The 25,406-nt window shown below is 53.8% G+C and overlaps 1 protein-coding gene across 4 annotated transcripts in view; it reads right to left on the bottom strand.

The window, feature by feature from the left end:
- Positions 1-1,105: 1,105 nt before the first annotated feature.
- The window catches only part of WNT3 (Wnt family member 3), a 46,258-nt gene continuing 21,957 nt past the window's right edge, over positions 1,106-25,406 (bottom strand). Inside the window, exons 1-5 of one of the 4 annotated variants that reach the window (XM_072939338.1) lie at positions 8,534-9,083; positions 8,267-8,356; positions 7,543-7,808; positions 6,479-6,954; positions 1,106-2,872 (exon numbers count right to left, since the gene is read on the bottom strand). In XM_072939338.1, the coding sequence (XP_072795439.1) occupies positions 2,641-2,872; positions 6,479-6,954; positions 7,543-7,808; positions 8,267-8,356; positions 8,534-8,597 (1,128 nt within the window). In that variant the 5' untranslated portion in view covers positions 8,598-9,083 and the 3' untranslated portion in view covers positions 1,106-2,640. Of the gene's footprint in view, positions 2,873-6,466; positions 6,955-7,542; positions 7,809-8,266; positions 8,357-8,533; positions 9,084-11,445; positions 11,688-25,406 lie in introns of those variants that run through there. The other 3 variants (XM_031685555.2, XM_072939340.1, XM_006199259.3) reach the window with 3 other exon arrangements.

The following is a 25,406-nucleotide window of genomic DNA, read 5'->3' as shown; positions in this document are numbered from 1 at the left end:
GAAGAAAGAGAAAGGAAGAGAAAACATTTAGCTGTGTCAAGCTCAAGGTGACATTTTATGGGTAGGTCTGAAGACCAAAGGATTATCGTCATAAAACTGAATTATAGCATCTCTTCGTTGAAAAGGCATTACCTGTAAGCTTCAGGTGAGTCCTTCTGAAGCACCAGTCCAAGGAGAGATGCCCTTCCCTAGAGCGTGCCCACTGGTGGGTCTGTGCTGCCCAAACCAATCTAAAACTTCAAATGACACCTGTTCCAGACAACCCAGGTGTGCTCAGGGCACACCACTGCTTCTTTCCGACCAACCTCTCCCTTCCGTAGCTTAGCTCTCAAGAGGAGCTAGCAGGGGAGAGCTGTTTCCAGTCAAGTCTCATTTTTAGTAGAGAAAATCCTATTTTCCCAATAAATGAACTTGAAAACATGGGTTAGAAAGGGATTGAGTCAGTGGCCAACCCTGTGGTCTGCTGGCCTTGAACCATATCTTTGTGTGTCTGTGACAATTAATTTGTGCATTTGAAGTGCTGGAGTCTATGAAGTGAATTACTGCCCAAGCTGCTTATTTCTAAAACTGGAAATTCTTTGTTAGAAGCTGATTTATAATAAAGTAAGCCTGTAAGAAAGTCCTTTAGTAATCAGACCTACTGTCCATGACATCTCAGATGATCTTGCTTAATCTGGGCCACTAAATTTCAGAGGGAAAGTGGAGGCTCCCACATTCAGAATCTGATATTCTTGACCTCCTGAGCATTAACCTGGAAACTCCACACACTGTACAATGTATCCATTTTAAGTTTGTTTACCTTGTCTTTAATGACTTAACAGAAAAAGACTGCATGATGAAATATATTTTCTCCAAATATATATATATATTTATATAATATATAATCTTAGTTAACTCAAAGGTATATACATTGTATAATAAATAATATTTATAAAAAGAGACTTTTTGAATATAAAATCAAAAAGATCAACAACTTCTACAACTTTTTACAAAACTTTGGATACAGCAGGTTGGTAGGAAATTCCTGTTGGATACTATTACCTGACTACGGCGCGAATAATTACAATGCACTCAATGTACTATTATTAAATAATCACTTATCGGCTACTTGAATATGCCCCAGAAACATGACTTTATCACTCTTAATATAGAATACATAGATATGAAAAGACTGTTTTGAAAATTTGTTTCCACTCTGCTGAAATAATTCTCATATAAAGCAAGCATTATCTGGTTGACATGATTTAAAACTTTTCTAAGGTGAGATGGGGAGGGGCATTTCAGACTCTCTTAGAAGGGATGGGATGTGTATCTTTAGCAAGGCTCGGTGCCAGCAGATTCAAGAGTACAGGCTTGACTTCTAGACAATCGATCATCTTGGAGAAGCTGCCTGAGCAAGTGGGAAGATCCTTGACCTGGTGTCTTAGGAGAGTGTTAGGTAGACCCAAGAGAGAAGGGGAAAGGAAGAAATCACCTTGTTCTATCCTATGCTTCTGCTGCATCTCTTCTTCCTGAATCTCCTCACGACAGAGCTGTTGGGTTAACTCTTGCCTCTTGCCTCCAGTTTGCGAGCTTCCTCTGAGACACTCCAGAGGACCCAGGTGGATCAAGGAGAACTCAGCTGTGAGATGCTTTACCCAAGGGAGCAAGTGACTGCTTGCCCTAGTTTGAAAACCCAATCCTGATCCTTGGTGACTGCATGGATTGGTGCGGTCAGCATACAGGTGAGGCTGGAAGATCTCTGCATTTCCGTTTCCTCACACAGGCCAAGGAGAGAAAAGGGTGCAGGATGACGTGTTTTTAGTGGAGAGGAAACGAAGGGATCATTTTTATCCTCCCCATCCACTAGTCACAAAATTGGAACTTCAGGACTAGATTGCTACTTTCTCTCTGAGTCCAACTGCTCGACCTGGAGTTGTTTTTAATGGAGAATCTGCAGGTGAGCAGGGCTGGGAGGGACAGAGTGGCCCCTTCTAAAGATACCACTTCTTTCTTTAGGAAGCCATTTGAGCTGGAGAAGGCTTACCCCCAACACATAACCTATTTACAACGTTTACTACAAAAAAAAAAAAAAGGTACTGCATTAATGGTGGAAACTGCAGAATGGTAGAAAAAGATTTTGAGATCTGACTGCAGTTCATAAGAGCCTCTCGTGCAGAACAGGGTTACAGAGAAAACGGGACTGAGAAGAACATACAGCTGCTCTTCAAACAGCTTACCAGGTCACCCAGAACTCCTGGTTCTTCAAAACTCAAAACCCGACTCTAACGATTGCCTTGGGCCTCCCTACCACTTTATCCCAGCGAACCCTATGGCTTTTATCAGAATGTGAAAGTCTATCAGATTTGAATGGGAGTAGACAGAGAAAAGGAGACTGCAGGGCTTTGTCCTACTTCCTGACTCCCACCTCATAGGCATCTTGGAATGTCACCGGAAGAGGCAGTTGGGAAACAGAAACTTGCCCACGCCGACATCTTCACCACCAGGCAGAGCGTTCACATTAGCCCAGCCTGTTCTGTTGGAGTAGAGGTTGTTTTGTTTTGTTTTGTTTTTCCACTTTTATTTTCTTTAACATGTGCAAAGATAAGCCTCGGGTCTGTTCCTATCAGACCCTAGAGAACTAAACAGAAAGCCCCTTCTTTAAAAACCACACACCATCCAGAGTGGGGTGAGAAACTTAAGATGAGAGAGAGGGAGGGAGGCCTCCCAGGCAGCGGGCGGGTTGGGTCCAGGTAATTTACCACACGTGCATCTGGCAACAGTCCGGATTCCTTGCTGTCTGATGCTGAGGGCTGAGCCCAGCTCTGGGTCCTGCTTCCCATAGGACTTCAGTGAATCCGCCCAGCCACACACTTCACCCGTTCCCAGTGCCCTTTGGAAAGTAAAGAGGAAGAATTAGGAACATAATTGTTTTCCCAGAGATGCCCATAGGCGTGCAAAGATCAGGGGCTGTTGATAGGGGGTCTCAACATCTCTGTCCTCCCTCCCCTACCTGGAGTCTACCACTGAGGAAGGACACGTGGCCTACGGAGCAGTAGGGCCTTAGTGTCCACACACAGGGATCCAATCCTACCTCCCCACCTCCTAGGTGGGGCTTGGGCAACAGGAAGCCCAGTAGCAGGTATGTAGCCTAGTGTGGAACCTGTCTGGCATAGAGACTGGGAGAAATTGTGCAGATCTAGGGCCCCATTCCCAACTTTGTAGGATCCTGTACACTGTGTTTTTGTATCGAGTGGTCCAAACAGAAGTCTAACAAATTATGAATAATTCCTTCTGCTGGGAGTACCAGTGTCTACATTTTATTCATCCATATATGTATCTACATCTCACAAAGGATTTAAAGCCCAAAGGACTCTCCTGGACATTCCCAGTCAACCCTCAGCTAACTCCTTGCAGGGCTGACAGGGCCGGTAGAAGACTCTTCTACAGGCGGAGAAACAGACTCAGCAAGACTGAAGGGATATGTCCGAAGTCTCACAGCAAGCTGGTGACAGACCCAGGACTCGGGGTCGGCCAGACCACCTGACTCTGTCCAGAGCCCTTTCCGGCTTACTGTGCTCACGGCGCTCACAGCATCTGAGTAACAAGGAATAAATCTGGTACTCGCAAGGCAGGAAATCAGCGGTTAGCCTGAGACACTGGACAAAATCTGCCAGCAGCGGAAAGAGGTTTTCCCTGTGAGGAAGGACCAAGACTCTTAATGGAAAGCCATTTTGACTGGGACTCTCCCTGAGTATGTGGCATCCAGCTCTGAGGCTCCCTTCTCTCTCCTACCTGCACTGTCAAGACAGACAGGGTGGCCAAGAGAAAGGCTAAAGGCCCTGTTCCATGCAGTCCCTGCCAGCCTGTCTTGGAAGTTCCCATCTTGCCTACAGGGTGTTGGTGCAGATGAAAGGACAGGGAAGGTGCCCGGGTCTCAGCCTGCAGCTCCAGACCAGCAGCGAGCCGGCGGGCAAGTCGCTCCTGGAGGTCATTTCCACTTGCCCTGGGAATCTCTGCTGCCTCCTTGGACCCTGCTGCCAGCGCTCTTTGTGTGCATGACCTCTAGTCCACACAACAATCCTGCAAGGTTGCAGTTCTTATGACCAAATCACAGATGAGGAAACCAGGGCTCAGAGAGGCAAAACAGCCTGCCCAATATCACTCAACAGTGTTTGTCAAAAGGGCGCCACATTCTCCACTTGTCCCAGAATGAGGACTTCAGACTGCCCAATACAGTGGGCCTGGGGCCACAATCTACCCAGGCACGGCATCTTGAAACCACGTCTATGTAGCACTCTCCACAAGACTGGGGAAAATGCCACTGCTTGAGAAATGGGGAATGGAAGGCTGATGGAGAGTATTGACTCTTCTTAGGATCAGTATAAGGCTACAGGCAGGGGACTTTCTAGATACTGAGGGCCAACCCAACACCTACTTCCCCACTTGGCAAATGGCTTATCTCAGCTGCCTGCTCGGGGGGAAAAGAGGTGTGACACCCTAGAGCCTCCTAGAACCACTGATGGGGCCTGGGCTGCTGCCGCTGTGGCCTCTGCAGGACCCACATACAGGGCTTTCTGAAGGCAGAGACCTGGGCTCAGTGTCCCCATCTGTGCAATGGGCAGGCTAGACCAATAGTCCTCTGTGCCCTGCTCGGTGTTTATTAGTGTTCTGAAACTCTTGAGTTCCCCTTAGCCTTCTCTCAGAATGGCCAGAGCTTTGTCCTGTTTGACAGTGGGGACACTGTTGCCTCTGGCCGGAGTGGACATCAGAGGAAGGTGGCACTGTGGCTTTCAAACACTCCTTCCACCTGTTATACCCCAGTGAGCCTGGGAGTTCTCTCTTATTCACTGACTTTCCTCCCATCATTTTGCAAAGTAGTGTACTGCCCAAGTGATGACACCATCTCCTTGCACTATGATGCCCTTGTGTCGTGGCTCTCTGATGGCATTTCATACTTTCACGGCCAAGTACTAGATTCAGACCAGCACTTACATCTACTAGCTTGCTTGAAACTCAGAAATTCTGCTGGGCTCCAGTTATCACCACTGCTGTACAGATGAGAGGACACTGGGCTTCCAGCTGGGGAGTGGGTGAAGTTGGGACCACCTTTGTTCTCTTTCCACTCCCCACACTGCTTTTATTCAGACACCAAGAAAAGGGGCACCTCCTTCTGTCTTTCTGGACTCTGTCCCTGCCAGGACATAACTTGAGCTACACAGAGGTGCTTCCCAGATGTGCTGAGTTGCCGCTCCACCAGAGCTCTCCCCAGCACATCAGGCCCCGCCAAGCTGCAGAGAGGCCACACTCCACCCCCGGCCCTGCCAGCATAGATGTGCACCCCCTGCTCTGAGGTTCCCTGTGTGGAATTGCATCACCAGTGGGGTGCTCTCCCCGACACAGCCCCAGCTAGCGATGACTCAGGCAGGCAAGTCTTGCAATGAACCCAGCACTGTCTCCAGTGTTCTCTGATCCTCACGGCACCTCTGGAGAGGATGACAGACAAGGAGACAGGTGTGTGAAGACTGTCCTATTTGAGTCACACGGGTGGTAATGGTGGAAGCTGGACCGGGGCTCGGAACTGATAAACCAAGCTCCTTCCCAGGTCAGAAAAAAGGAAGAAAGAGCCCTCTGGCCTTAGAAACCCTCCAGGACTAGGACCACCCCATGCCAAGCTTGACCTATCCTGGGGACCTATAGACCTGAGGGCCGGGCAACAGTGTCTCCCACGCAGGTCACCTCTGAGTAGCTTGGGAACATAATCCACCAGCCTTTGATCCCTTGATTACTCACCACCGTCACTCTGAACTTGACTCCTTCCTCCTCCCCATCACCATCCATAAACTTGGTGAGAGTGCGCCCCGCTCCACCCAGGCTTCAGATCTGTCAGGATATGGGGCTTCACACCGCTTCCCCCACCCACTTCCTTGAGAGTGGTAGGAGTCATGCTTGTGCAAAACCCTGCCCTCTCAGTTCAAGGTGGATGCAAAATGGACGCTGCCCCAGGGGTACAGGAGATTTTTGGCCTGCTATTTCAAGTGTTTTAACCCCTCATTTTACAGTAAGAAACCTGAGGCCCAGAGAAGTGAAAGAACAGCAAGTTCAGAGCAAAGCTGGAACCAGAAGTCAGGTGTCCTAGCTTCCAACCCCACAGTGTCCCTCCTGTGGCCCCACAGATGCTCACTAACGACAGCTAGCAGCCTTGTGAAAAACTGACCTGGCTTCCAGTTTACTAACTTGTATACGAATTTTAATCAATTGCTTGCAGCCTCGTCCGCATACACTCAGATATTATCTGTGCTTTGTGTCATCCACCAAGACACTGCCCAAGGACCCACTGAAGCTTGGAAAATCCTGGCTTCCTACCTTGGCGGTGGAAACTTGTGTGTCCTGGATAGCTCAGACATAGGACGAGGTCGTCAAGAAGAGATGGGCAAACCCAGTTCCCTGCACCAAGGCCCCCAGCCTCCCCACCCGGCCGCCCTACCTGGCTCCCTACTTGCAGGTGTGCACGTCGTAGATGCGGATGCACTCCTGGCAGCTCACATAGCAGCACCAGTGGAAGATGCAGTGGCATTTCTCCTTCCGCTTCTCCGTCCTTGTGTTGTGGCCGCGGCCGCAGCAGAGCAGGTCGCAGCCATCGATGCCGTGGGAGGTGACATTGCAAGTCCGGTCCCTGGTGCCAAAGGAGCCCGTCTCGGGGTTGGGCTCGCAAAAGTTGGGGGAGTTCTCGTAGTAGACCAGGTCCCGCTCCGTGGGCGGCTTGAAGAGCGCGTACTTGGCGCGGAGGGTTTCCACCCAGCCGCGGGACTCCCGATGCTTCTCCACCACCATCTCTGAGGCGCTGTCGTACTTGTCCTTGAGGAAGTCACCGATGGCGCGGAAGTCGGGCTGGGCCCACCAGCAGGTCTTGACCTCGCAGCTGCCTGACAGCCCATGGCACTTGCACTTGAGGTGCATGTGGTCCAGGATGGTCTGGGAATAGGAGCAGCAGCTGGTCCCCAGACCCACCCAACCTGGGAGCCTCCCACTCTGCCCCCACCCACTCCCATCCCTGGAGCCTTCTCTATTCCTACCCTAGGCCAGGATGAGAACCAACTGGGGACTGAGGCTCGGACCTAAACAATGATGATCATTGTTTCCCTCCCCTTCACACCCTAAGCACTGGCAGAAATCACATCCATTTCTCAAAGCCCTAGGAAATAAGGATTGTAATTCCCGTTTAACAGATGGGGAAACTGAGGCTGGGAGCTTAAGTGACTTGCCCTAGGTGAAAGAAACAATCATAGGAAGGGATGGGTGCTGAATTCAAAGCCAGGCCCACAAGTCTCACAGCCCTACACAGGAAGCTGAAGTGCACAGGATGGGCTGGTGGGTACCTGCTCCATGGGGCACCACACTCCTAGGCTGACGCATCCCTGGGGCGAATTTCAGGTGGGGACCCAGAACAGTCCAAGGAGAAATGAAAAGGAAAGACAGCAGGGAGCCCAGAATGCACAAGGGCCACCGGGAGGGGTAGGGCAGGGCAGGGGCAGGGTCCGGGTGAGGGTGGCAGCAGCTCACCGTGCGGCCAGCCTCGTTGTTGTGCTTGTTCATGGCCGAGCGGGCATCCGGCCTGTTCTCGCGTGCGTCGGCAAACTCCCGAGACACGAGCACCCCGAAGTCGGCGTCCTCACTGCAGCCGCCCCACTTCCAGCCCTCTCCAGGCGGCCCCTTATGATGCGAGTCACAGCCACAGATGGTGGAGGTGCCCTCGGCACAGGAGCGTGTGACGGCAAAGGCCACACCGGCTGAGGCAATGGCATGCACAAAGGCTGATTCGCGGGTGGCTGTGGGGAGGACGTGGGCAGGCACTGCTCAGGCCAGGTCCTGAGATGCAGCCACTCTGCCTCAACTTCCTCAGCTGAGAAGAAGGGCTCACCAGCCCCAAGGGAAAAGGAAGGAACCGAGATGCCTTTCCCTCTTTTTTCTGGCCCAGCCCCTAGTGGGCTTCCCCACTTTACAGATGAGTAAACTGAGGCCCAGGGCTGCTGGTTAACCCAGGACTTTAACACCAGCAGACTAGAGCCTGTTAGAAATGGGGGTAGAAATGACAGCTCTGGCAGGTTGCTTAAGAGATAATGTGGCCCTGAGCTGTCGTGACCCAGGCCCCCCTGCCCTCCGCCTTCCCAACTGGAGACCCTGGGAGGGGCCTGGGCCCTCCTACTCCTGAGAGCGCCTGAGGTCTGTGGGGAGGGGGGTCTGGGAACCTACAGCCTAAACCTACCCAACTCCACCCATGCCCTACCTGGATGCACTTGGGCAGACTCTTTCCTTTTCTGAGCCTCAGTTACCTTCTTCATAAAATGGGTACAATCTCCCTCTGCCACCAGAGTTCCTGACCAAGAGGGCAGTGGTCAGCATCTCAGCCTCCCCTTTCCCATCCTCCTGTCCTCCACCCAAAGCCAAGGTTTTGGACTGGAAGGCCAGGCCCCTCCAGGGAGGATGGAGGGACACGGGGCACTACACTTGCTTCTGCCCCAGGGTTCAACAAAGGAAAACAAGAGATTCTCACGTGTGTCCTCAGCCTCATTATAATGATGACCACCTCTGGGTATGCACCAGATTCTGCCCTTCATGTCCCATTTAAACCTCTTGCCTCAACGAGGCAGAAAGTCTTATTACAGGCCCATTCTGCAGACTCAGACATTGACGACTAGGGAGGCAAAGGCCTGAAAGACCTGCAGTCCAACCATCTCTCTCCTTACAAGTGAGGAACCCAAAGCAGGGAGGTGACCTGCCCAAGGCCACGCATGTTGCAAAGCACCGGCCTGGCCTAGATGCCTCCTTTCCAGGGCTGTGGCTCTGGTCCTGAGCGCAGAGGGAGATGGCAGCTCGGCAGACGAGGGAGCCTGGTAACTCCTCGTAGCCACTGCTGCCTCTTTAGAACCCTCAGGGCCCTCGTGGGCCACCTGCAGAGGAGGGCCCCGTCTCCCTTCCCGGGCTGGCTGGAGGAGAGTGGGAGCAGACCCGGCCAGGGCCCTGGACCCGTGCAGCCAGGGCCGACTGCCACAGGGGCGGCCGAGGCCCGAGGCGCTGCGACCGGGCTCCGAACCCGGCCCGGGCTGCCCATCCATCAGCGCCCGGGGGCGGGGGCGCCGAAGGCGAGTGCCTCGCTTCCGGCCAGCCCGCGGCCTCTCGCGGCTGGCGACGACGAGGCCCGGGCCGGGGCGGCGCTCGGTTCCCAGCCCCGGGGACGCGGGGGCGGCGGGGGCGGGGCGGGGATTAGCCTGGGAGCGGCGCTGACAGCCCCGCTGTGCCGGTCCCCGTCCGGCGGGGCCCGCTGGGCCGCTCAATCCGCCTTTGTTCGCTCGGTGTCACACCGCATTACCCGCATAATGCGGCCGCCGGGCCCGGGCCGCCGGGCCGGCCGCCACCGCGTAGCAACGGGCGGCTCCCGCGGCCGGGCCGCGCCCCCGGCCCCGGCGCCGGCCGCGAAATCCCCATTGAAGCGGCGCCCCCCGCCCCCGCGCCGCGCCGAATGGCCAGAGGGCGTGTGAATGGCGCGGTGGCCGCAGCGGGCGCGGGCCGGGCCGCGCGGTGGGGGGCGGCGCTCGGGCCCCTTTCAAGCCGCCTAAGCCCCTCCGGCCGCCCGCCCCCTCCCCGCCCCGCTCGGGGACCGCGATCTCGGACCGCCCGCGCCCTGCCGTCCCGGCCTCTCGCCTTCCGGCCGCCGACCCCCGCGCTCCCCGTGCCCAGGTGCAGCCCCGCCCCGGCGGGCCAGCCCTGGGGAGTCGGTCCCCGGCGTCATCCCCACGGAGGATGCGCTCCCCAGAACAGACTGCCTTCCTGCTACCCTGGGTCTCAAAGTGGTGGGCAGAGATCACCCCTGGAGGCCCACACAGCGGGGAGGGGGCGTGGGGGGGCACTCGCCAGAGGCGGAGCGCGAGTGCACTGGGGGGCTCTTCCCACAGGCCGCTTAGCTTCCTTCAAATTCCCAGTGTCTGTGACATCTTACCCACCTCCCCCAGCTCAAAACTGCCCGCTTGCAATTTAGAGATGAAGGCAAGTCACAGAACCTACAACGATTATTTAAAACGTTAAACACAGACGTGAAGTGATAGTAAGTTCAGAGACCTAGTTTTCACAGGCGAATGTCCTGCGCAGGGAAGAGCAATCAGAAGGTGAGTCTTGCTTTGGGGAGCGCGTCTAGACGCCAGGCTGTTTGATTAAGCGCTACCTGGCCCGAGGTGGGGCACCGGAAGGCGGTGAGACTGACACGCCAGCAAGATCAGGTTTGAAATGCAAACCGCCGCCACTTGGCCCCAATTAGAGGCCAACCCTTTTATGTAAACAAGGAATAATTAGCTTTGGTAATAGAAGCGTAAACAGAATCATCATCCATTGATTCGCTAATTGCCTTTCTGTCCCGTGACAATAGCCTATAGGTCAGACTTACACCCCACGCACCTGAGGCGCAAGTAAAGGAGGACTGCCCTCTAAAATCGGGGGTTGGTGTCCCCCTACTTATTCCCCCGGCACTCCCTTCTCAACCCTTCCCTAGGTCCGGCTGGCGCTCAGATTTTCTTTGTAGCTGTAAATGCAGCTCTTTTAAAAGTAGGAAATGCGGGGCTCACCTATTTGGGTGCCAAAGCCCTGGTGATGGCCTGAAGGGTTCAAGCAGCTGCAGAAAAGGAACGGCAGATCCTAGGAGCTAGGATCATTACATTCCTAGACACTGTAATTGCTCAAAGAGTTGCCTATCTTCAGCCCAGAACTTGCCAGCCCCAAAGTCCCCTTCTTGGAAGCAGTTGCCCCCCTCATCCTCCCTGTGCTTTCATGTTCCAGAGACAAGTTATGTGAACCCCACTCATGTGAGGCACAGTAGTGAGACTCTCAGGTTGCAAGATGGCTTGAGAGTTACCCAGAGGCCAGTACACCCTCTAACCCCACTACAATCCATGGGCATGCCCAGCTTGCATGGGGACCAGCAGAAACTTCACATGGAAGCACCTGGGGGCAATGCAATGCCACCAGCACTGGGCAGCTTCCTCAGCTCCAGAATTTTCTATATGAGAGGGACCTGGGGGTGGCAATGCCCTCACCCCTCTCCCCAAGCTAGATTTGCATACCACTTAACATGGCATTGGGGGAAAACATCACAAAAGTTCACATCAAAGCCTGGGGCCACCCACTGTGCCAGCCAGGATGGCAGGAAGGTGGCAGCCTCCTAGCCTGCCCTCAGATCTTAGATGCTCAAGGCCACCCAGCCCCCAGCAGCACCTGGGGAAGGTGTGGCAGCAGGGGTGAAGCCAGGTCAGTGCAGAGAGGGACCTGGCCCACTTTCTCTGGAGGCTGCAGGTTGTGACCAGCTTTACTGCCCTCTTCTGGGGGGCCTGGACTCAGAGCTGAGGCACCCTGATGTGGAGGAGTGACATCCCCCAACCCAGCCCCTCTGCCCACTCCCACCCAGCCTGGAAAGAGTACCTTTGTCAAGGACGGGCCCGAAGATGGCCAAGCTGTCGTCAATGGTGGTGCAGTTCCAGCGGCGGCCCCGGAACTGGTGCTGGCACTCCTGGATGCCCAGCTTCACACCCTCAGCCACACTGGGCATGATTTCGATGTAATTGCGGCAGAAGCGCAGTTGCTTGGGGACCAGGCCTGGGATGGAGCCACAGAGCAGGGGCTGTGAGCCCAGGGACGTGTACTGCTGGCCCAGGGCCAGGGACCTGCGGGCAGACAGAAGGCAGTGGCACTGCAAGCACAAAGCACATGGCCCACTGTGGATATCATTTCTTCCTTGTGAGCACTCAGGGTAAGCAGAGCCACGGAGAGCCTGGAGCCTGAACCCTGAACCCATGGCCCTGAGAAACCTGGCACTTGAATGGGCTGCCTTTGACCTCGGGAGTACATTTCCACTGAAGGGCAGAATTCTGATCCAGACAATCAGCCCTCTGCTCTAGACGGCATTTTTACTGTGCAGACGCCTGGGGACCAGTAGAAACCTCCCAGGGGAACACGTGCGGGAAATGCAACACTATGAAAAGAACCCTAAATGGAAAGATGACATTAGGGACCTTCCCATTTCCCTGATGGGCATTAAAGCGGTCAGGCTGGGAGTTTATGTTTCTAGGGCCACATGAAGAATCGGAAGGAAAGCAAATCTACAGAGATGAAAATGGCAGGAGCTGGCTTGATCCCCCCTCACATCTCAGAAAAAGCAGAGACGCCTCAGTCCTAGCAGGGAGCTTGCACACACATGTGCGTGTCTGCACATAAACATACATGCACATACACACAGGCCACCCTCGGCCATGCTCCTCATCCTCTTCTCTGGGAAGATGCCTGACCAGCCCGGAGCCTCCCAGTGTTTCCCCAGGTCCTCTGTCCTTTGTCCACCAGCGGCCTCTGTCACCATCTTTGCAGCAACCTTAAAGTTTCTGGAGCTCCATCTCTTTTCTCACCAAAGATTGGAGCTTGGCTTTGCTTCAAGAAAGTTAGCTCAGAGTCAGAAGGGAGAAGACCTTAGATCAACTTCCCCCGCCCAACACCATGTGACCTTTGTCAAATCACCTCACTCTTCTGTCTCTCATTTTTTCAATCAATATTCTATCAACCTCTCAGGTTTTATAGTCAACAGAGGAAAGAGGAGGAGGAACAAGAGTTTAAAACACTATACAACCAGGGTACTCTTTTTCCACTCTCCCCCACAGCACAGGAATAGCAGAAATGACATTTTGTGGGAGAAGCTGACAAAATGATCCAATAGTCTCAGTAGACCTCAAGGCCATTTGTGATCAGCCCTGTGATCACGGACAATGTGAACTGGAAGAAGGTGGGCATCAGGGCCCATCTCCTCTCTTTTTCTGTACAGCACTGACCAAGGCTCTGGTCTGGCAGCGACCTCCATCAAGTCCCCCATGCAAAGTGATGGCAGAAGCCTTGGGAAGAGGGTCCAGGAGACCCCAGGGGCATATCAGGGAAAAGCACACAAAAGCTTTCTGGACCAGACACAAGGATGATCCCAACATCTGCCATTTAATAGCTCTTACTGTGTGCTCATGGTGAGCACATGGAGGGCTGTGGTGCCCGCCACCGTGGGCCAGCTCTGGGCTCCCCTGTCAGAGGGAGAAGTTTGGATCCTCGTTTTTTCCACTGGGGAGGGATTGGGGAACCAGGTCTGGGGGTTTGGATGGTGACGTTTATGAGACATTTCCAGATCTTGAGCACTGAGCCTTTCAAAGAGAAGGAAGGGGCAACATGCAGGTCTGACTTACCCCTAACGGCTAATGACTGAATTCCTCCATGCCTGGCACTGGGGTGGGCCTCTTCCTTGGGTTTGCCTCAATTAATCCTTGTAATGACCCTATGACACAGGAGGATGATTCTAGCAGCCCTGTTTCCAGGTGCTTATCCTTACAGGTTGAGTAACCAGCCCAGGCCACAGAGCTAGTAAGGAGTTGCTCGTTGGAACCTGGCCATCTGACTACAGAGCGCACGGGGCAAACCAGAACCACCTGCCTTCTGGGCAGTGCCTGCCTGGGCCCCGAAGGACAGGAGTGACTGCTGGCCTGGCTCATCTGCACCCTGGGCCTAAAGACTGAACCTGAGTGATAGAGCTGGTTGGCCCAGAGCCCTCACGGGCACATGAACACACAGCATCTAACAGGGCCTTGCAGGCTGCCTTCTCCTGCCCCTGCCCTGTTTACAGTTATAAACTGATAATTGTCATAATGGTAACAAATACCGGTGGTTTATTATGTGCTGGGCCAGTTCTGAGTGCTCATGTCTCTTACCTTATGGAAACCTCATAGCAAGTCTGTGAGGTGTGAACTTCATTATCATTGTCATCATCCCATTTCATAGATAGGAAACTGAGGCTGGGGAGCTGGGAAACTGCCCAAGTCTACAGGACTGTGCAGTGTCAAAGCTGAGCCTCCCTCCCAGCTCAGGCTGCCATCCAGCACACTCTTAACCAGCACACCCAGCCCAGCCCTGCCCTGCAGCTGCCCCAGCAGCGCTGCAATCACTTGGGAGGGAGACCCTGCCAGGGTTCAGTGCAGATGACTCAGCACCAGGCCACCCGGAGAAGGATGGCTCAGGAGTGAGGCCCACCCTGGGAAGAAGGCCAGACCTGTCCCACTCCCTCCTCTCATATTTAGGACCCACAGCCCTCTATGCAGACAGCTGGAGAGGGGAACTGAGCCAGGCAGAGGCCGCTGCCCCTCATACCCCCACCTGGGTCTGGTTCTGAGTTTGGGGCCTTGAGGGCCCCTCCTAAAGGAACATAGTGATTCTTTGCCCCCTCTTCATACCCTGGCCTGGTCCCTGACTGTCCCAGAGCAGCATGGAGGCACCCAGCACCCACTGCCCAGCCTCAGTGTCCCCCTCCTTTGGTCAGAGCCCTCCCCAGTCTCCCCATCACAGGTGCCTCCAACCACACCTGTCCCTGGAGGTATGGACTGGCCCAGCAGTGCCCATACTCTTCTTCAGCCTGGCCTCCAGGCCTCACTGCAAACGCTAAGCCGGGCAGGCCTATCTCATGATCTCCTCAGGCACTAGGGCCTGAGGGCCCCTGGGGACACTTCTGTTACCCTTCCCTGAATCCCCTGTTCCTATTCTCCTTCCTCACTCTCTCCTGGCCTTTGCCCTATACCTGCTGGCACCTCTGCAGGCCCGGGCACTGTAGAGCTAAACTGGACCAGAAGAACCTACTAGAGGTGACTTTAGAGAGCACAAAGCCCATTACACAGATGAAAAAGCAGAGGCCCACAGACATAAACAGCTTGCCCATGGCCACACAGCCAGGTCTACAGAGCCAGGTGAGGCCGGCTGGCTCTTCATTTCCACTTGGTGAGGCTACTCCTCATCCCAGCCTCCACGGGGCTCCCTGCTCCCTGATTTCACCAATCCCCCAACCCAAGTGGGCTCCAGGCAGGCCTGGCCAGTGCAGCAGAATGCCTGGGCTCTGGTCTCTGGCTGGCAGAGTTTGGTCGGCTGCAAAGGCCAGAGCTGCTCCCCAAACATCTCCCAGTAGGGAGATGCCACGGTCCCCTGTGCTCCCCTGCAGGACACCAGGCCCTGACAGTGAGTCCTTCCTCCTGCACAGCTGCGATCTCTCCTCTGACCCAAGCATTTCCTCCTCCCTCTGCAGTCACATTCAACACTGGCAATCATAAGGACAAGCACTTACTTAGCACTTATATGTCAGGCACTGCACAAATGTTATGTCATTTAATCCTCAACAAGAGTTCTGTTGAGGTGGGTGCTGTCATCTGGGTTTTACAGATAAGGAAACTGAGGCAGAGAAATTCAGCAACTTACACAAGAAAGTGGCTGAACCAGAATCAAACCATAACTTTGACTCCAAAAGAGTGATACCCTCTGAGAACAGCTCCTAGCCTCAGAGATGAGTTCTTTCCACCAAAGCCTGTCTCCTTCTTGCTGTGCAACCGGGAGCCAGGCTGCCTGTGTTCAAATTCAGCTCTCCTGTTTCCTACCTGCTGATCTCAAGCACTTACTTAACCTCTCATGCCCCAGTTTCTCCATCTGTAAAACAGACATCATGGGAGGGATAAAGAAAGAGCTCCTGACACACAGGAAGCCCTTAAGTCATGATGGCCGTGGTGGTCCCCATGTGTTTAGGGGCTGTCCCCAGCACTTCATCCCCTGCCATGTCATCGACCTCATTCCTTGGCCCTCCCCATCCCTGACCTGACAGAACACATGAGAATTTTCAGATCCCCTTCCCATCCATCTCTGGGAAGGATGCCTTGGGTCAGAGCAAAGCCGGCCCCTTTCCCGGCAGCTCTGTCCTAACCAGGGTGGCTGAACAGATGTCAGTGATCTGGCCAAGTGTTAAAGGTAATAACCCAAGGGCAAGGGCATAAGGACATTTCCAGGATGCTCCATTCAAGGGTTTCAGCTCAGATCTAGACATCCTACTGGTAATTAGCAAGGGTCCCTGGGGATGGCGGTTTAGCTGTACAGGCTGGTGTTGGGGCTAATGAGGCTGTGGCTGTGGGGTTGATTTCTGCAGGATAGCTGCCCTCCCCCAAACGTGCCCTGCCACCCTGACTCTGAGCCTCCTTACCCACGCATGCTCATATCTGAAATTCCACCACCACAGATGCATTAACTTGACTCACAGCTCCTTGTCCCCATTACTGAAGTGTATAGTCCCCTGACAGAGGTCACACCGTGAGCCTCATTGTCTTCCAAAGTGTGAGTGGCCTTGAGTTATTTGTCCCGTCTGCTGGACGACTAGCAGCCCAGCTGTTTCACTCCTCCGTGTCTTTGCACAGGCCAAGCCCTCCACCCAGAGTGCCTCTCCACTGCCTAAGCTCCCGCAAACGTCTCACCCATCCTTCAACCTCCAATTCTTGGGTTGCCTCCATTTTAAAGACTTTTGTGGGCCCCTAGACAGGAGTAACCTCTCTATCAGTGTTTTTCCTCTGCCTTATTCAAACCTTCTTATCTCAAAGGGCTAGGAACTAATTTGTTTCCAATTTCATCTGGCTGTGCTAGTGTGAGTTCCCTGAGGATGGAGGCTGTGTCTCCTCCCATCCTCCCTCAACATCTCCCACTATACCAAGCAGACAGACAGACAGACACAGACACACACACACCCACACACTCACGAGCACTCAGCTGACCACAGGGCCAGGCACATGTGAGGTACTTGCTGATTCTCCAAGGAAGGAATAAAAAAACAACTCCTTCCCTGAAAGGCCAGTCTCACCCCCTCCATCTTGCAGCCCCTTAGCCCTGCTCCCCAGGCCTCCAGGCATCCGGAGGTTCCACCTACACACAGGACAAGACTCCTCAGTTCCGCTGAGGAAGTTCCTACGTTTAGGACCTGAGACAATGGCTGGGCTCCCAAGGGAGGCAGGGACCCGCCTGGCACCGGCAGCTGGTGAGGGGGAGGGAGGAGGGCAAAGCCAGGCCTTCCCAGCTGGGCAGAGGCTATTTATACCCAACTCCTGGCCCTGCCTGACCCAAGGACCCTGCCACCTTCCCCTAAGGACAGCTCATCCTCCACCCCAACCACCCACCGGGCAGCTGGGCTGAGGACAGACACCGGCAGCCAGGCGGATGGGCAGCAGGTGCCAGCAAGCCACAGGCTGCTCGTGGGACCTCCACGATGACCCCTCAGGATGAAATCCCCCCCTCCAAACAGGCCAGGCTGAAATACTGTGCACCATCTCATCAGACTCCCACCCCCACCAAGACATTCACCTCTACTCGCAGCCCCTTCTGTCTTCAGAGGGCTGGAGGTGGGCCTGCTTGACGAGTACAGGGCAGAGATGGAACTTTTCACCGAAGGATTCAGGTCAGCCTCAATGCTGAGTTGACTTACCCACACAATATGTAGTGAGATGCCTACAAGGGTCCCATGCAGCGCGTTCTGTTTGGTGACAGTAGCTTTGTGGACCCACAGACTCTGCCACCCACCTAGCAACGACCTGCCCCACTACCAGCTGACTACAGGCTGACTTCGTGTTGCGGGAAGGGAAGGAGACCAACCATGCTGTCTCCACCCCTCTCCCCTTAATGAGCCCCGCACCCAACCAGACTGCCTCCCCTACACTCAAACTTTTCTACATTTTTAACCCTGAACTCTCCCAATGTTATAGGATTTTAGAGATTGGAGGGGCCTCAGGAGTCATCTAGCTTAGGGTGTTTATTTGTTAGCCATTTTTTCCAAATATACATCCTCCCCCCTGCCCCCTGTATATAAAACAGATAAAAAGGGGGACTTTCTCAAAAAGCTAAACACAGAATCACCACATGACCCAGCAATTCCTCTCCTGGGGATAGACCAGGAGAACTGAAAGCAGGAACTCAACTGGATCCTTGTACAGCAGGCTTCATGGCGGCACTGTTCACAACAGCCAAAAGGTGGAAACAACCTGAGTGTCCGTCAGCAGATGAATGGATAACAAAATGCGGTCTATCCTTAAAACGGAATATATTCAGCCACAAAAAGGAATGACCCATGCAACAGGCTACAACTTGGATGAAACTTGACAACATCATATCCTAAGTGAAACAAGCCAGACACAGACGGACAGATAAAGTATAATTTCAGTTATATGAGGTACCAAGAATAGACAAACTCACACTGGCAGAAAAGAGATCAGAGGTAGCCAGGAGGCTGGGAGGGAGAGGTGAAGTTATAGCTTAATAAGTATAGAGTTTCTGTTTGGGATGGTGAAAAATTCTGGAAACAGATAGTGGTGGTGATTGGACAACATTGCAAACTTACTTGATACCACTGAAATGTACACTTAAAAATAGTTACATTAGTGAGGGGAATAAGGCAGGGGCCCAGAGCCCCCGCCACAACCCACAGCCCCTCTGCAGAATGCACTCCAAGAACCACTGGTCTAGTGTAACCCCTTCCTCCCCTAGATGGAACACTGAGGCCTGGAGAGGGTCTGTTATTTCCCCAGGTCACAAAGCCATGTGTGGGTGAGGCTGTGGAAGATGGATCCAAGGGTGCGGCCCAGGGAAAGGCTGTAGCGTCCCCACCTCCTCCCTCTGGTCTTGGGGTGAGCTCCATGGCCAAGCCTCCCCCAGTCATGCCCTTCTTGGAGTCATGGTCCCCTTGCCCTCATCTTTTTCCATAACAAGGCCCAAGTATCTCTGCTAGCCCCAGACAGGGCACCTTAAGATTCTGACCCAAAGAACTGGTGTCTCTTAAATTGACTCACATTGGTTCTGAGAGGGAGGGAGAGAGATAGAAAGGGGGAGGAGTCAGAGCCACCTCCCTTGTTCTCATTTGTCTCTCTCCTCCAGTGACCATCATGTTTCTGGAAACCCTGTAAGAGCCCAGTGCTCGGTGCTCCACCTGCTGGCTCCTGGACAGTACTGGACAGATACCCTTCCTGTTCCTGGGTCCAGAGGGGCCCCACTCTGGCCTAGGGCAAGATGGAAAATTCCAGGAGGGGAATGTCTTGAAAATGGGCAGGAGGTAAAAATCAAACATTGGCCTTGGAACTCAAGACCACTACCTTTCTACTTAGCTCAGGAGGCCACTCAGGGCTGGTGCACATCATGAGGAGAGGCTGACAAGTTCAGGAGCACACGCACTCAGAGGGGCAGGGGCAGTGTCTAGTGGGCCCTGGTGCACCCAACTCCTGGAACTTCCAAAGAGCTTAAACCCAAATGGCAAGGGCCACTAACCCTGGTGCCTAGGCAGGAAGCTTGTAACAAAACAAGAGGAGGGACCTCGGTTATGATTCACAAGCCATCGCTTTTCTTCACCCATCCACTCATCCCCCCTAGAGCATGTGTGGGCCCCATGGGTGCTGAGCACAGGTCTGTGCCCTTCCAACCCAACCCAGAACCCGTCGCAGTGCAAGTCAAGGAGGGGGAGTTGCTTCTGAGTCCAAAGGGCTCACATGGTCCCATGGTCCACAGAGCAGGCCTAGATGCCCCAGCGGATGCCTTTCATCAAGATCTCTCTGGACTTTTCCCATCAGCAGCTGGTGCATTCACTCAGCAGGTAGAGATGGGCCATCCAGTTCTCCCATGTCTCTAGCAGGGCTAGAGGGCTGCCCTTGTTTATACATAGGAAAGGAAGGGTGAGGGTAGAAAGGTCCATGCCCTGAGCTGGGACCCAGGCCCAGGAGTCAATGAGGGAGCAACTGCGAGAGCTTGTGAGCCGGTGAGGGCAGTTCCCCAGCACCACAGGGAGGCCTCCTGCTGGGCTTCCCATCTTGATTCAATCCCAGCCATCCAGCCTGGGGCCCCCCCGAGGGCAATAGATAAGTAAAGTGAATGGAGGTGCCGGCCTTTGGGAGAGCAGGTCAAATTCATTCCCTGTCTATTCACTCAACACACATTTAAGTGATGACTGAATCCGGCAGAGTGCCAAGCACTGGGAACAGGGAGATGAATTAAGCCACACCCAAGGGGCACCCAGACCAGGAGGCATCTGTCAATTACAGGCCAACAAGCATTTCTCTAGCACCTACTAGGCCTGGGTGCCGTGTGTCCCACGAATGAGTGACAGAGGGTCCCCAGGCACCTGTAGCTTACAACCCAAGTAACCATCCTGTCAGAGAGCAAGGGTATCCTGGAAGAGATAGGCGAGCAGGTCCCAGTCAGTGGGGACCAGGAGGGCGTGACGGAGGAGCAGGCATGGCAGGGAATAACCCCAGATAAGACGTGGGAGAGGGAACAGCAGCGGGCCTGCCCCAGCTGGAGTCTAGGGACCTCACAAAGGAGCAGAGGAGGGAAAGGGGGACCTGAGTACCAAGCTTTATTCTGGTGACCTGGGCAGCCACTGAAGTTTACTGAGCTGGGCTTTGGAATATTAACATTAGACAACAACTAACTGCAGAACAGGGCCAGAGGGTGGGCACTGGAGACCAAAGGCTGGGGAAGGAGTCAGGATACCAGGGTGAGTTCATGAGAAGGAGAGCTGCAGGCCTGTCTGCACCTTACAATCCCTCGAGGGTAGGTTTCACGGGTCTGGGGTGAGCCTATTTGAGGCCGGGGCCAAGCACCTCCAATCTAGGTTAGTGGGGCCGGTGGGTCTCAGGACAGTGGCCTTGGGAGCAGAGAGGAAGCAGTGAGTAAGGGTGGGTCACAGGGAAACAATGGGAAGGAGGAAAGGATGACCAAGGTTTTGAGCCAGGACGACCAGAAAGATGGAGATGCTGTCAACCAAGAAAGAGAACGTAAGAGGTGAAGCAGTTTTGGGAAAAAAGAGGAAGTTTGTGGGGCTGCTGAGACCTGCAGGCACCCATGTCCAGACAGTGCAGGAGGCGCAGAGCTGGAGCCCAAGAGCAAGACAGAGGCTAGATGTTCAGATTTAGGAGTCTGTCCAGGAGCTGGTAGCTGAGTGACACTTGAGGCCTCGTCTCCCCCCAGGGGGCACAGAAAAGGGTAAGACAATGAGGGAGCCTCCTGGTGGGGATGTTGGATGCCATGTGAGGCGGGAGGAAGGGCACCAGAGTAGGTAGAACTTCAGGCTAAGAGGTGGGAAGGGCTTTCCTGAAACTCTGCAGCAGGCAGTTTGGTGAGACCTGGCTCAGCTAACACTGATACCAAGCTCCCGGGTCTGTCTTGCTCCTGGTACTCCTGCTCTGGGCCCCATGGCGGTGCACAGCCAATACACCGGACAGGGTCACCCCACCCTTACTTTCCTCTTTTCTTTCCCTCTTCCACTTTCATCATGGGTGAGAGCTCTGGATGCATCCTAAACCTTCCTCCGCAGCCACATCCTTCTGTGAGGAGGCCCCTCTCTGTGCTCAAGGTGGGACCTCCCAGCCTCACCCCCATCTGGGAGCTTATTCCTCTCACCCTGGGACCCAGGGTCTGGGCCTCTCCTTCAGGTTGTCTTGGCTGAAATCTAGGGCTTTGGACTTTGATCAGCCCTTCCTGGATCTGTCACCCTGTTCTATGTGACTAAGGTCACCATGAGTGTAGCAGGAACAAGAAGGTGGGAGCCTGGTGTGAATGGAGGGAATTGGGGGGGGCAGGGTATTCCAGACCAGTGGTCTCCATTGCTGTGGGTGACACAACCCACACATTGCCCTTAAAATGAAACCAAAATCAAAAGCAATTCCCTCCCATTGGCAGGAGCCCCTGAGGACTGGCCATGGATGGGAGCCAGTTTGTGGGTGTCTCTGCACCTTTCCCTCCCTCCCTAAACTCTCCAACACAATTTGGGAACCTCCTGGCCAAGTGGCCACTTCTACCTTCTGTGAGTGGCTCTGACAACTTCCCTCTGCTCCCCAGCTTCCCCACCTTTCAGGACCAATTGGGCATCTCAGACTACCTGAGAGCCCAGAGAGGCCACAGCTCTGGGAGGAAGAGAAGACTGTGGACGGACACTCAAAGCCAAGGGTCTTTCCCAGTCAGAGGGGCAAGGAGCTGGCCCTGCGCTGCTCTACCCGGGAGCCTTGCGGGTGGTTACTTTGGGGAGAAGAGGGGAGGAGAAGGGAAGAAAGGGGTGGGGAGGGCGGGGCAGCGCCTCGGCTGGAATGTTACAGCTTCTGTTCTCCAAAGCAGCTCCCAGAGCGCCTGGCCTGAGGCTCCTGGCTGATCTGATAAGATGTGACAAGGCGGCTTGAAAAATGTTGAAACCTGTAAAATGTTTAAACCTGTTTTTTGTTGTGTTGTGAGCACGAGGGTTCCCCCCCTCAATTTCATAGAAAAGTAGAGTTAATCAGAGTGAAGAAGGGGAAGGAGAAAGGGATCACCCCCTTCAGCCAAACTGGGGTTGGGGGCCGGGGCACAGAGCTGGATGGTCAGACCTGGAGGAGGAAAGGAGGGTGAGAACTGGGAGGAAGCAGGGGGACAAGAGGCCTTCCAGAAGTGGAGGGGGAAGGGGGCGGAGAAGGCAGGAGAATGGCAGAGGGGGTTCCTGCCTCTCTGGCCTGTCAGCAGCTCCAGCTTGGCTCCTCAGGGCTGTGTCCTCCCTCAGCACCGACATGTGAGCTCTGGACATCTTCCTTCCTTCAGGCAGGTATTAGCCTGGGAAGACGGCTGGAGCCCAGGTGGGTGTCCAGAGAGAAGTGAAAGGTGACCCAGTGCCACTCCTCAGACTCCCAAAGGTCTCCTGAGGGGCACCAAGTCCCTAGATGGACAAATGTTTCCAGGTGGCCACAGGGGGAAACGCTCCCAAGTTCACTTGCTTTGCGGAGCAGCTGGGAACTCACAGGGGAGTCCAAATGAGGTCACACTATTCAGTCCAGTTCTGACCCCACAGAGCTGGGATCTGCGGCCCAGCCTCTGCCTCCGGACACGCAGATGGTGGTCATGCTTATGTTTTACAGATAAGGCATGGGATCTGAAGACATTCAACGACTATCTTGGGGGTCACAACTCATTTGGGTTTCCTCCAAAAGAGTCCAGTCTTATCAACTTGAGAGATGCTGGGCCTTCTAGAAACCATGGTGGGACTAGGTGTCTCTGGCGTGGGGTTGCTCACTGAATACAAGGCAGATGCTTGATAAAAGCCTGGGAATGTGTCTGTGCAACAAGGTTCTCCTGCCAGTCTCTTGCTATTTGAAGGAAGCATGTGGCAGGTGGGACATAAGATGCCCTGGAAAGGCTTCAGAAGCATCCTGGGAACAGTCACAGGCGTTAGTTATTCTATCACAATATCAGACCTCAAAAATGTCCAAATCGTGGGACCCTGGGCATTGTCTAGTCCTGTTCCAGACTAAGCCCAGGGAAGCAATGCGACTTGCCCAGGGCACTTCCACGGCTGAGGGCAGCGCAGCGGGTACAGCCCAGGCCTTGTGACCACCCAGCCAGAACTCTGCCTCTCTTGCACTACACAGTTCCTTCTCAAAGGTTCCAGTCTGCAGGCTGGGGCTTCATTCAGGACATGTGTATCATGTGCCAGATGTGTATAGAGACAGCCTCCACCCCCCTCAGAGGGCCCCACCCTAGAGCCAGGGAGACATCCCTGCAGGTAACCTCGGCCAGTGGCAGAGTGTGAGAAGTCCCCTCTGGGGTGGTCAGCACAAGGAATGGGAGTGTCGAGGGGAGGGTCACTGAAAATAGCAAGGGATACATCTTCCAAAGTGACCTTTGGGCTGGGCCTTGAAGATGAGTTCAGCTTGGACATCTTTCACACCTGGGTCTCTGCCATTTGTTTCTTCACCTCCCACTCCACCGGTCAGAATTCTAAGTTAAACTTTTACTAAACCGTGTTTGCATCTTCAGCTCATTTTAGTCTCCCCTTCCCAACTCCTTCAACCCTTAAGTTATATCAGGCAGGAGTTAGTTTCCCATTTTACAGATAGAAAAATGAAGGCCTTACAGGGTTAGGTCGCTTCTTCTAAGAAGCCAAGTCTGCTGGTTCCCCGGCTGGGATCTTCCTGGGTTCCTAGACTGCTAAAGTGAACCCTTCGAGCCCAGTTCTGGTAAAAGACTAAACACAGCCTGCCCAGCCCTTTTATTCACTTTGGGCTCCTATCTATCCATCAAGGTCCAATTTTAAAATCACCTCTTAATGTGTCCAGTTTAAGCTGTTCTCTTTGGGCATTTCCCAGCTCTTATATATACTTCAGGGGGAACCTTAAACACATTCCATTGAATTGTCCATTGACTCTGTTTTTCCACTAAATGCCATGCCCTTTCAAAGACCAAGAACATGCATTCACTAACTGGCTGCTAGTCAGGGATGCAGGCCATGGCACTATGGTGCTCAGATCACTTGGGGGTGGTTTTGAAAAATACAGACAGCTGGGTTCCAAAGCCAGCCCTGCTGAGTCAGATTCTCTGGGGAGAAGTCCAGGAAACTGGATCATTAAAAACCTCCCCCAGAGTGTGACAATAGCACAGTATGAGATGATGCAATACGAAGTACCCAGCATAATCTAGAAAGTTCTCTGGCCAAAGATGTTTAACCTAAATCTCTGCAAGCCTTTAGAAGTAACTTTCAGGGATAGAGGAACAGACCAAATGACACTATAGGGAAGCAACCAGACAAATTCTTAAGGCTACAGGCCTAAATTCTCCAAAAGTCCAAGTCACTTTTAAAAAGTGTGTGTGTGTATTCAGGGGAAGGAGAGGAGGGATGTTTTAGATTAAAATAAACTTATGAGACATAACAATCAAATAACTGGAACTTGGTTTGAAAATCCTAGCCATGCAGGCATTTTGAGGATAACTGAGGAAATCTAAGTCGTTAGTCATCATTAACAATTTTTTAAGTATGACAATTGTATGTGGTCATATGGGTCATCCTTACATTTTGGAAAGGCAGGGGTGAAGAGTCATGACTATAACTTACTTTGAATGAAACCAAACTGTGTGGCGGGTGGGGAGGGAGGAGAGAGAAGGAAGGGAGTAGCAATTAGGGCACAATGTAAAACAGCTGAAGTAGGAGGCGTGCATATGCGTGCTCTTTGTATTGTTTTTCCCGTTTTCTTGATTAACATTTTTCATAATAAAACCTAGGAGGAACATAAACTCCAACCACCTGGTGGGGACTTCTGGACACAACCCACGCAGGGTTCGCACCCTGCCTTTGCTCGCAGGAGCACGGAGGGTGGACCAGGCTCGGACCCGCTGGGCTGAGACCGGCGGGGTAGCGGCAGGTGCGCCCGGGGCAAGAGCTACAGCTGGAGCTGGTGGCGGGGCCGGCCGGCCGCGCGGCGCTGCGTAGTCGCTCGGCGCTCAGGGCACCGTCCGCTCCCTGCCTTTCAAGGCGGGTATTTCCCCCGCATTCCCAGGATCGCTTCCATGCGCTGGGTCCCCCCACGGCGCTGAGCACGCGCAGGTGAAAAAAAAGCCCTGCAGGCACCTGGACTTTCCGCCCCCCTCCTGTTTAGGGAGGCTCCACGCAAGTTCAAAGCGGTGGCTGCCCCTCCCTCCCGGCCCCATCCCCATCCGCAGGCGAGGCAGCCCGAGCGAGCCTCAACATCGTCCTCTGCGCCCCTCCAAATTCATCAGCCCGGAGTCCAGCCTCCAATCCC

Source organism: Vicugna pacos, chromosome 16 (genome assembly GCF_048564905.1).
Source record: "Vicugna pacos chromosome 16, VicPac4, whole genome shotgun sequence".
NCBI classification, from domain to species: domain Eukaryota; kingdom Metazoa; phylum Chordata; class Mammalia; order Artiodactyla; family Camelidae; genus Vicugna; species Vicugna pacos.
The sequence above is the reverse complement of the archived record's forward strand: the minus strand, read 5'-3'. Positions and strand labels throughout refer to the sequence as shown.